The 12,447-nt window shown below is 42.6% G+C and overlaps 1 protein-coding gene across 1 annotated transcript in view; it reads right to left on the reverse strand.

The window, feature by feature from the left end:
• LOC110072915 (cytidine monophosphate-N-acetylneuraminic acid hydroxylase) overlaps positions 1 to 12,004 on the reverse strand; it is a 51,967-nt gene extending 39,963 nt beyond the window's left edge. Inside the window, exon 1 of the mRNA XM_020781654.3 lies at positions 11,972 to 12,004. Within this exon, the coding sequence (XP_020637313.3) occupies positions 11,972 to 12,004 (33 nt within the window). The remainder of the gene's footprint in view (positions 1 to 11,971) is intronic.
• Positions 12,005 to 12,447: the final 443 nt, after the last annotated feature.

Raw genomic sequence — 12,447 nt, forward strand, 5'->3', positions numbered from 1 at the left:
CCATGTACATAAATGGACATAAATATAACACCCTTTCTTGTGGATGTCTGCTTCTATGATTGTAGCTTGGAAAAGTTACCTTTTTTGTAACTAACTATGACCATATTGGCTGGGGACCTCTTGAAGCTGCAGTAAAAAAAAAAAAAAACCAAACTTCTCCAAGTTTTGAGAAAACACAATCCTGTATCTCTATCACAGAAGGTGACAGATAGTATATACGAAAATTTGAACTTTATGGAATCTTCCTGTCCAAATTACTAATCAGACACTGTCAAGGAGTTTTACGAATCTTTACCTAACATTGGTTGTAAGGTAAAGGTCCGTAACACCTGCTCTTTGAACTCCTACATTTAATATGGCACACACTGTACAGCATAATATATTATACAAATACATACAAATCTATAAATAGTGTATTATATGTGTTTTAAAAGATAAAACAGAACATACAAGTATGGACAAAAATATTACATCCAAATACTATGGCAAGTTGTGATAAACCAGCAAACATTTCACTGATGGAGGCTTTTTGCAAATATTTTTAAACTCTTGGCCATTTTACTTGTATATGAAGCTTTCTATATTATGAACTAATTCCATGTTCATGTAGCTATATACATTTAAAAAAACGTGCAAAAAGCATTGTTTGGCTGGGTGTTTCTAACAGTTTCAATGCATGTATAACTCTCACTAAATATTCTCTTTTATAGAATAAGTCATCAGACAGTTTTAAAATTACATAGGAAAACATAAATATAAATAAATCTATAAAATGATAATGGATAAGAATACATGTGCATTATACATGAAATTAGCTTTCAAACAACTGTTTAAAACAAAGCCCACTGACACTCCAGGTAACCTCTTCATGGCTATACCTAAGTAGTGAACTTCTTTAGTGGCGTACCTCAACTAAACAGACCCCTTACCGGCTTCTTGTTTCCTCAGGATTGCTGCTTTTACAGCAAAAATCGCCACTTTACGAGTTAAATGGGGGTTATCCCCTTGCAGTAAATACCTCAAATAGAAACTTACTGCTTCCTATGGGGGAGAGGGTCTTTCTGATTTCATTACCAGTTGCTTTCAACATGGTTTGCATCATAGAACTGAGAACGACTTGGAAAATGGTGCCTCAAAAAATTATCTAGAAGTACTTTTTTGAAAGTGATTTCTTCATAGCACACTTCAAAATTTACTGATCTTGGAAGTGATTACATATACAATTCTTTTTAAGCATTGTACACAACTCCTAATATATTAACATCAAAATTTGTTAAAGAATAATTAATAACTTAATCTTACCTTTCTTCCATGATGCTGCACAAGGTAGAGAAAAGAAATTACGTTGAATTCCCAGCAACAAAAATAATTGACTTTTATTTTGTCATACAAAGAATATCATAAGTTCTTTTTTGAACATGAGCTTGTAAAATGTAGCCAGATAGACAGGGTTTGAGAAGTATTCTAAAGAAAACTACAAAATTTTACCAAGTCTGGAGATTAAGAAGTTTGGACATTTTTGCATCAGTTAGAGGAGTTAAAACTTCTAGGAAAATTTGTTCTGATAATGACCCCAGGAGTTGGAAGCAATAGTGGTGAGCGTAAAGGAAGCAAAATGCAAATAAGTAGGAAAGTTTGGCTGTATGTTCAGAATGACAGCTAGAAAGCAGTTGAAGTTCACATGAGTAATTGAGAAGAAACTGGCTATCGTCTATATCAACCAGAACGACTGGTTCTAAGTAAGGAAGCGTTGCAGGCATTTCTAGTGGGCGGAACCTTTGAAAAGGTAAAAAAGGCGGAGCTTGTGTAAGAGTGGTACAGTGACAGTTCACAAAACATGCACACACCACAAAAAAGCCTACTAGCACCAATGAGATCTCCCTTTTTCTCAGTCCCATGAGGAGAACCCCATATCTATAAATTTATTCGATCAGAACTTACAGGTTAGGCTGGCTTTCCCTGAACTCCTGGGCTAAAGTGTGAAAATGAGCTTTAGGTAAGCATTCTGAACTAGTTTTGCATAAAGCAGGAAGGAATTGACTAAGAGTGCAAACATATGGTTGGAAAGGCATGCATCTGATTGCACCAGAAAGTTACTTTACTCTCTTAAAGCAACTGGGAAGCATTCTATCTACTTGGGAATTGCTCCAGCCCAGCCCTCAAAACTAGTCTACAGCTAGACCAAAGAGGTCCAGCTTAGGCATGGATCAGGGCTGGCTGGAGTACATTTCCCCATACATTGTTTGATTGCCAAGAAATAGATTGCACTAGGACTGCTCCATGAGCAGTCCAAAATATGATCCATTTCCATGTGTGATCACACTTTAAGACTATCCTGAGGCCCTTCTCCCCAAATGGAGAAGACTTGAGTGTTAGAAGAAGGTAACTTGAAGAACATCTTAGAAAAACAAAGAGCCAAAAGCAGTGACTTGCAAGTCTTTGATAAAAGCCCCAGATACTACTTTAAGATCAGTTGAAATTATGGTAAATCCTCAAGAGAAAGTATAAACCAGTGAGATTATAGTACAGTTAAAGTACAGGAAAATCTACAAAAGAAAGCGAGCAAGAGAGAGAGATTTGAAGAAACGGGTGCTAAAAGAAAAATGCCTTCCTTCAATGTGTAGTGTTTCTTTAAAACAAGGGGTCTCAAACTCAATTTACCTGGGGGCCACTGAAGGCAGAGTCTGGGTGAGGCTGGGCCGCATCAGATTATCCACCAAGTGGAGCAAGAGCCTGAGGAAACCGCCCAGGAGTTTCCTTAGCCCAGCTGGGGCTCCGAGGAGGAGGAGGAGTGTGCGAGCCCTCGTCGCCAGCCACAACCCTCTCCGGCTCCTTCTTCATTACCACCACCAGCAGCAGCAGCAGCAGGAAGAAGAAGAAGCAGAGAAGGGAGGAAGCGCCGGCAACCACTTAGTGGGGGGGAGGAGGGCACAACATAATTTTTTTAAAAAAACCCTCACAGAATCACCTTGCCAAAGTAGAAAAGCCCCCATCAGTACCTGTGAAATTAAACAGAACAGGGTGGGGCCCCCACAGGTGCAAGCATGCATGCATGCATGCATGCATGCGCGCGCGCACGCACACACACACACACACACACACACACACACACACACACACAGACAGAGACAGAGAGGTCCGGCAACCTTCCTCTGAGGGCCCCCTCAAAAAAAGGGGCACTCAGCAGCAGCAGCTACCCCCATCATAACAGAGGAGCAAACTTTGTGAGGCGAATCCAGGCAGCCTCCAGCGCCGAGGCGGCTGAAGCAGGATGAGGAGGAGGAGGAGGAGGAAGCACCACCAGGTGCTGAGGCGGCCGCTGGCCGGGGTGGTGCTTTGGGTGCCACAAGATAAAGAGAGTCAGAGAGCTACATCCCTGGAACAGGTGGCGGCAACTGCTGTTGGTGGCTTGGAGGTGCTTTTTGAGGACCGGACAGGAGCAAGCTCTGCTCTCAGGCATCGCTCAGCCGTGGCTCAGGCACTCGGGGAAAAGAGCCGGCAGCGTGCCTCACTCACCAGCTCTCCCCCAAGACAGCGCCTCTTGCACCCTCCATCGGGAACTGCAGCCTGCCATCCAGTAGACAGGCGGGCTGGCTGGCAGGTTGCAGTTCTGGATGGAGGGTGCAAGAGGCACTGTCTTGGGAAACAGCCAGCAAACGAGGCTAGGCTTTTTTTTTTTTTACTCTTGACAGCAGAGGATGCGGAAGGGAAAGGCAAGGCGGGGCCCACAAACTATCATCTTCTGACGGGCTGCAAATGGCCCCCGGGCCGCATGTTTGAGACCACTGAGTACCTGTTCCCAAATGTTTTAGCATCATACCACTCTTTCTAAGAAACCCTTGTGCTCCCTACATTTCTTTTATTATTTTTAAAATGTTTATGTTTTTTCCACACCATTCACAGCTCTGCGGTGCCCAGCCTCTCAATGACCCGTACAAGGTTATAAGCTAATTTATGTTTCTCATTTGTTAACAAATGTATCACCCATTCTTATCTCTGGGTTGTCTACCAGGACCATGCAGCCTTTTGTTTTTCTTCGCAATTTTAGTTATAGAAACTTTTCAAAGTGTTTCCAGTTAATGAAAAATTGTGTTAAACACAGTGATTCTTCAGTTAATACCCATTTTAATTCTAATTGCATTAATATTTACTGCAAAATTTTTTGCTAAAAATAATTTTACTATTATATTCATTATATTTTATATTTATATTTTATAAAATTATTTTATACATTTATTGTCTTAACAACACTTTATATAATGATATGCTGCTATTTTAATCTTGTAGTTTGCTATTTGGAATTGTAGAGGTTTAATACAAAAGGAAATTTTCTCCTGTATCTCCCACTATGTTTTATTTATTTTATTTGTTTACATATTGGATTTCTATCCCGCCCATATACACCAAAGATCCACTCTGGGTGGTTATGTCTTTCTGGTTCCTGAGATGTTCAGAGGACTTCTCCCAGTCCCCCTGCCATTACAGATGGGTTTAATAGAGAAGTGAGAGAGGAGCTTCTCTGTGGCGGCTCCCATTCTGTGGAAACTTCTTCTGCCCTGTATGGTTCTGGTCAGGGCCGGACTGGCCATCTGGAAATTCTGGCAAATGCCAGAAAGGCCGATGGTCAGAAAGGCCAGTTCCTGCCTCAGCGCAGAGGCGCTGCATACATCCCAGGCTGCGGCGGATCCTCCTCGTCCTCTTCCTCCTCCACCGCCGCCTCCTGCTACCGTTGCTACCGCTGCTCTTGCTGCTGCGGAGAAGGCAAGGCAAGGCAGGAGGAGAAGAAGGAGGGGAGAGAATCCCACCCTGCTGCTGCAGGTTATTATTTCAGGGGCGCCTTCTGCGTTGCCTTTCCGCTCCTGCAAATGTCACCGGAGGAGGCAAAAAGAGGAGGGAGCAGCAGAAAGCAGGTGGGAGTCGACGCGTGAGGAAGGAGGAGGGCATCGATCCGGAGTGGAACAAAGAGAATCGCAAATCGGGGCACACTCTGGCTTGATCGTAGAGTACAGGCGAAGGGACTGCGTGCGTGCGTGTGTGCGTGTGTGTGTGTGTGTGTGTGGAGGGTGGGTGCGCGCGCGCGCCTGTCGCTCTGCCCCATCCTCAGAGGCATCTCTCTCTCACACACTCTCTCACACATATACTGTACAGACACTCGGATGCGCGCTCACACACTTTAGGATCCGGAGCCCATTTTCCTTCCAGGAAGGGATCAGGATTTAAAAAAGACTTCTCGGGGATTTTAAAAAAATAAAATACAATGAAAGAGACCCTGCATTGAATTATTTCAAATCCAGAGTTACTAAAACTTTGCAGGTTTTTTTTTTGTCATCACCCCGTTCCCCGCCGCCACTGCACGCCCGTTTTAAAAATGCCCATTTGCAACTAAAATCTAAGTAACATCTGATTATGCAACGTGCCCCGCCGTCTTGCTCCCAAATTTCCACTGATTTTTTTTAACAGTGGCCAAATCGTCATGAACTAGTTTTCTAAAATGATCGCCGTTCCTGGAACGCTGCCTAGGAGTTTCCCACCTCCTCGCCCCCATCTTCACTTCCATCTACTATCCGTTTTACAAACCCAGATCGTGGAGGACGAGTAGTTTCCGCAGAGCCTCCGTCGCTCAGACTTCAAAGAACAAACCTGAGCGGGAGGTGATATCAAAGCCTGTTTTTAGAGGGCTGTAGCACTCCAGGGCTCCTATGACTGAATGATATTTGACCTAAACGGGGTTTGGGGAGATACTACATGGTAAACTTTGTCTACGAAAACCTTTCTCTTCAGGCAGGCTTTCCTTTAAATGACTGGTTGACTAAGCGGATTTTGTAAAGGGATTTTTGTATTCTGTTTTATTTGTAGTTTCAGTGTTGCTCTTATTTATAAGTTTTAAGATATGTGTTTAATTTTTTTAAAAAATATTATAATACTTTATTATTTAACTTTTAACTTTGTTTCTTTTAATACTGTAAGGTGCTTTGGATCCTTAAGGACAGTGGTCCCCAACTATGGACCTCCAGATGTTCTTTGATTTCATTTCCCAGAAATCCTGGCCAGCAGAGGTGGTGGTGAAGGCTTCTGGGAGTTGTAGTCCAAGAACATCTGAAGGCCCTTGGTTGGGGACCACTGCTTTAGGAGAAAGGCGCCATATAAATATTTTAAATCAAATCAAGTAAAAAAATGCCAGTAAGAAGGTTCCTTTTCTTTCTTTCTTTCTTTCTTTCTTTCTTTCTTTCTTTCTTTCTTTCTTTCTTTCTTTCTTTCTTTCTTTCTTTCTTTCTTTCTTTCTTTCTTTCTTTCTTTCTTTCTTTCTTTCTCTCTCTCTCTCTCCTTCCTTCCTTCCTTCCTTCCTTCCTTCCTTCCTTCCTTCCTTCCTTCCTTCCTTCCTTCCTTCCTTCCTTCCTTCCTTCCTTCCTTCCTTCCTTCCTTCCTTCCTTCCTTCCTTCCTTCCTTCCTCAAAACTTGCAAGAGTATTCACAAAGGCTTTCACGGATGGGATCTAGCGGTTGCTATGGGTTTTTCAGGTTCTTTGGCCATGTTCTGAAGGTTGTTCTTCCTAACGTTTCACCAGTCTCTGTGGTCAGCATCTTCAGAGGACAGCACTCAGTCCCACAGAGACTGGCGAAACGTTAGGAAGAACAACCTTCAGAACACGGCAAAAGAGCCCGAAAAACCCACAACAACCACTTGCAAGAGTGTTTGCAACAATTTTCCCTGGGGTGGGTCAAAACTGCAACGTGCTGTGACAGCATAATTCACATGCATGGCACAGCTATGCTACAAACACAGTGCATCTGTCTGTGTACATTAAAATAATAAACACATTTAAGTTTCAGGGGGATAGGTAATCAGAGGGGTCTGAGGTGACAGCTATTCCAAGAAGATACTTATGTGCCAGTAATGTTGTAGCCCAAAGGCTAATGGCATCTGCAGAAGAGGGCTTCAGTCCACAAAAGCTTGTACCAAATAAAACTTGTTGAACATTAAGATTCCACAGGACACATTGTTGTTATGGCTGCAATTGATTCATACAATTACACCTTGAAATTGCATAGCGACAGTCAATCACATGGTCTCCTATCTACAGACTATATTGATATAGCCTGAAGAAAATGTTTAACACTAAAGGAGGGAGGAGGCCTCTGTTTCCAAATACTGATTGCCATTTAAAAAGTCTTGATTGGTTTAAGTATAAATGGGTGTGCACATGGCCTTTCTTCTGCTTAAGGGGCATCTCTATTTGCTCTTTCACTTGCCCTCTGCCCCATCCCCCTTTTCAGTGCATCTTTTTTAAAACTCTTCTAGCTTTGTCCGTTCTTTCCCCATTTGCTCCAGCCTCAGGGCTATGAAAGGAGAGACACGTCCCTGTGGCAGGATATCTAAATCTAGAGTATTGTATTCAGTTCTGAGGAACACACTTGAAGAAGGATGCCAGTAAACTGGAGCAAGTTCAGAGGAAGGCAACAAGGATGTTCGGGGGACTAGAAACCAAGCCCTATGAGGAAAGACTGAAAGAACTTGGCATGTTTGGCCTTGAGAAAAGAAGACTGAATGGAGATACGATAGCACTTTTCAAATACTTGAAAGGTAGACATACAGGGGAGGGGAAGGATCTGTTCTCGATCATTGCAGAGGGAAGGACAGGTAATAATGGGCTCAAATTACAGGAAGCGAGATTTAGGCTGAATATCAGGAAAAACTTCTTAACTGTTAGAGCAGTACAACAATGGAACCAATTACTTTGGGAGGTAGTGAGCACTCCAATATTGGAGGCATTCAAGAGAAAATTAGACCACCATCTGTCAGATCTGCTTTGATTTGGATTCCTGCATTGAGCAGGGGGTTGCACTCTATGACCTTATAGGCCCCTTCCAACTCAATTATTCTATGATTCTGTGATTCTATAAATAGACTGCTTGAAGAGGCCTGCATGGCTTTCAGGGTGCCTATCCTTGGAACCAGGACTGCCCCAAGATAACTTTTTGCTTCCCAAGGCAAAGGAGAAAAAGGAACTTCTCGCAGATTTAGGTCATGATACACGAATATCCAAAAGCAGGGGTGTTATGTGGGCAAATATGGTCGAATATCCCAAGGGCAGCTTTCCCTCTATGTGGCAGCAAAAATATAATATTATCAGAGTAAATGACAAACAATTTGGTTCCCTTTCATGACATGCACAACTGGTCACTAGAGGCTGCTTCCTTATCCTGCTGAGTGGCAGGACCAACTCTGGCTAGTACAGATCTATTGTTTCACCATCTTTTAAGAGAAAAGATGAACCTGAACCTAAATGTCACAGGTATGTGATGACAGATCTTACATTCTATCAGAAATTTTATCTTGCATTTTTAATTAGTTGCCATTATTCTGTTAAGTTTTGAAAGCCAGTTGTTCTAACCAAATAAATGTTAGATGATAATAGAGATATAATAGGAATACTTAATAGCAAAATGGCATGCTGTAAAAGTGTGGAAGGCAACATTCTACAGACTCATGAACAATCCCTACAATGGTTGTTGTGGGTTTTTCAGGCTCTTTGGCCGTGTTCTGAAGGTTGGTCTTCCTAACATTTCGCCAGTCTCTGTGGCCGGCATCTTCAGAGTTGTCCAGTATTTCAGTATTTTGAAATAGAATTTCATGTCCAGCTTGTTTTAGGGCATGTTCAGCTACACCACTTGCAGTTGTGGCCAGGTATATATTGGTACCACAAAATGCAGCATCCACACCAGAATCAAAGAACATGAGAGACACTGCAGACTAAAACAACTGGAAAAATCAGCAGTAGCTGACAATGCCCTAAAACAAACTGGACATGGAACTCTATTTCAAAATACTGAAATACTGGACAACACCAGCAATCATTACGTTAGACTGCACAGGGAAGCCATTGAAATCCACAAACACCAGCAGAGCTTCAACAAAAAAGAAAGTCGTAAGCATGTACCAATACCACTATACCAGCAACGCCCTTTCAGCGCACCACGGTATCGTGAATGGAGCCCACAACAGGTGGGCCTGTGTCCCCACAGCCGGTGGGCCTGTGTGCTCTAAATGCCAGGGCCGATTTTTGGTCCCAGTCCGGCCCTGGTTCTGGTATAGCAGGTTCATCCTCCCAGGAATAGTCCTCCAACAGGGACATGACAGCCATCTCATTGGTCACTGTGGGGACAGGTTACTTTGTAATCAGTGCGATTTTAAAAGCTTTGTATTTTTAGTACTGCTTTTGTTTAAACTTTCTCAGAATGGTACTTGTTCCTTTCTAATATTTACATACTAATTGTTTTTAGCTTTAAATATTGTCTTTTAGTGATATAAACCACGTTACGTCCTTTTTAAGGTGAAAGGCGGGATATAGACAGACAGACAGGTGGACTGTTTGGAAGGTCAAATCTATGTATCAATATCCACAGAAAGTTGTGGGAAAGTGAAATTTATTCCTTAACCATCAGACTTTTAATCTCCCTCTACATGAGAAAGAATTGAGAGGCAGGACTTGACAGAAATAAAAAAACTTTGGGGAAAAAACATACTCATTTTTTTAAAAAAATTTGACCATGTATGACCACTAGGTGTCAATCTTTCCCCACACAAAAAACTGACTAACATTATTACTTTTTGTTTTATTCCCTTCTGGGAGGAAACTAGGGTGAAAACCACCTCACAGCTTCACTCCATAGTGGCCAATTAAAAATTACTGTTGAGTAGGTGGAGACAGGGAGTGGAGACAAGGTATAATTATAGCTCATCCTCATGTCTTGAAGAATTTCCTGAGGTAACCTGAGAATGTTGCCACAGGGATGTTTGTCTCCAATTGATACAAACTTCCCTACACTGCACCCTAGGATTTAAATTGCTGTTGCCACCCACACAGAAATGTTTAATTATCCTGGGAAGATGTGTTACAAGTGTCCACACATCACACAGCCCCACTTTTCACTCATCCTTCTCTGTCATTATCACCACCCTCTTACCCACCCCTTTTGCTGCCTTTCAACTGCCATCTTACTTTCTTTTTAATATTAGCAAATGAAGTCGTGCTGAACTGACAAGACATGGTAAACATGTGAATTAGTGCTATATCTTTTTAGCCAGGAGAAAAGAATAGGAAATTATAAAAAATACAATTTACAAATTGCAGTGCAGTTGCAGTCCTCACCAGTACGAGTGAAAGACAACTAAAAGGAGTAGAGTTCACTCACCCTACTCTGAGTATCATCAATGATGTGACAGAATCATAGAATTGTCATAGGGTTGGAAGGGACCTTGGAGGCCTTCTACTCCAAAACTCCACCCAAGGGAGGAAACCTCATAACATCCCAGACCTCATACCATGCTGGACAGATGGCTGTCCAATCTTTTCTTGAAAACCTCCAGTGATGGGGCAGCCACAACATCCGGAGGCAAGCTGTTCCACTGCTTAATGGTTCTCACCGTCAGGAAATTCATCCTTATTTCCAGGTTGGATCTCCTTCTGACAAGTTTTCACCCATTGGTTCTTGTCTTACCCTCAGGCACAATGGAGAATAAATCAATGCCATCTTCTCTGTGGCAACCCTTTAGATACTGGAAGACTGCTGTCATGTCTCCCCTCAGTCTTCTCTTCATTAAGCTGAACATCCCTAGTTCTTTTTAATCATTCTTCAGATGATTTAGTCTCCAGTCCCCTTATCATTTTTGTTGGCTCTTCTCTGGACCCTTTCCAGGGCCTCAGTGGGGTGTTTTTTTTTGTTTGTTTTTTTTTGGTATCGTGGTGACCAGAAGTGGACACAGCACTCCAAGTGTGGCCTCACCAGCACGGTATAGAGTGGTGCTATCACATCCCATGTTCTTGATCCTATCCCCCTGCTGATGCAGCCTAGGACTGTGTTGGCTTTCTTGGCAGCTGCAGCTCACTGCTGACTCATCTTTAGGCAGTGGTCCACTAGGACACCTAAATCCCTCTCGCAGGTACTACTGTTGAGCCAGGTACCACCTATCCTGTACCTGTGCATCTGGTTTCTCCTGCCTAAGTGCAGTACCTTACTTTTCTGAACTGAACTGCATCTTATTGGATACAGCCCAATGTTCAAGTCTGTCTAGATCTTTCTGAATGTTGAGTCTGTCTTCCAAAGTATTAGCAATCCCCCCCCCCCAGCTTTGTGTCATTAGCAAATTTTATGAGTGCTCCTTCAATCCCCTCATCCAGGTCATTTATGAAGATGTTGAAGAGCACTGGGCCCAAGACAGAACCTTGAGGGACCTCACTGCACACTTCCCTCCACGTACATGTGGTTCCATTGAGGACCAGACATTGAGTGTGGTTAGTCAGCCAGCTGCAAATCCATCTGGTTGTTGCGCTGTCTATCCCACTTTGTTCTATCTTACACAGAAGTAGGTTGTGGTCTACCTTATCAAATGCCTTACTGCAGTCTAAGTATACTATACCCACTGTGTTTCCTTGGTCCACTAATTTAGTCACTTTATCAAAGAAGTTGATAAGATTTGTTTGGCATGACATGTTCTTAACAAACCCATGCTGGCTTCTAGCAGCATGGGTTTGTTATTTTCTAGGTGCTCACAAATCTGCTGCTTGATGATTTTCCCAGGATTTTCCCAGGTATTGATGTCAAGCTGATGGGTTTGTAGTTTCCTGGATCCACCCCCTTTTTCTTTTAAGATTGGAACCACATTAGCTCTTTTCCAAACCTCTGGCAGTTTTCCCATGCTCCAGGACTCTCAAATATTTCATTCACTGCTTCCAAGATCACATCTGCCAGTTCTTTTAGTACCCTTGGATGTAAACCATCCGGTCCAGGAGATTGATCTCATTCAAAGCAGCTAGGTGTTCTTTTACTACTTCCTTACCGATTTTGACCTGCTTCCCTCTCCTGTTTCCCACAGTGCTGCTTTTGACAGGGTGAACCAATTCTTCCTTTTGCATGCAGATGCAAAAAAGGGAGGCATTAAACTGTTCCACTTTCTCCCAGTTGCCTGTCACCTTGTCATCTTCTCCCACTAGTGGACCGACCATTTCGTTGACTTCCCTCTTGCTCCTTACATGCTGAAAGAAACTTTTTGTTATTTTTGGCATTTGCTGCAAGTCTTAGCTCATTCTGAGCCTTAGCCTTCCTGACTCCATTCTTGCAGATTTGAGCTATTTGCTAGTATTCTGTTCTAGTTATGAGCCCCTTTTCCAGTTTTTTTATACTTATCCTTTTTGTCCCTTAGCTTGTCAGAGAACTCTGTGTGCATCCATGCAGGTCTTATCAGATGTCACTTGTTTTTCTTTCTCTGTAGTATTGTTTTGGTTTGGGCCTTTATTATCTCGCCTTTCATGCATCGCTTTCCAAGCATCCTGGACTGTTTTTCCCTTTAAGATTTCCATCTAAGAAATCCTTCCTATTACATCTCTTAATGTGACTGGAAATACCACTCAAAAAGGGTTGAGGGGAAGCACTTCGGGCAGAACAAAAT

This window comes from Pogona vitticeps, chromosome 4, assembly GCF_051106095.1.
Source record: "Pogona vitticeps strain Pit_001003342236 chromosome 4, PviZW2.1, whole genome shotgun sequence".
NCBI classification, from domain to species: domain Eukaryota; kingdom Metazoa; phylum Chordata; class Lepidosauria; order Squamata; family Agamidae; genus Pogona; species Pogona vitticeps.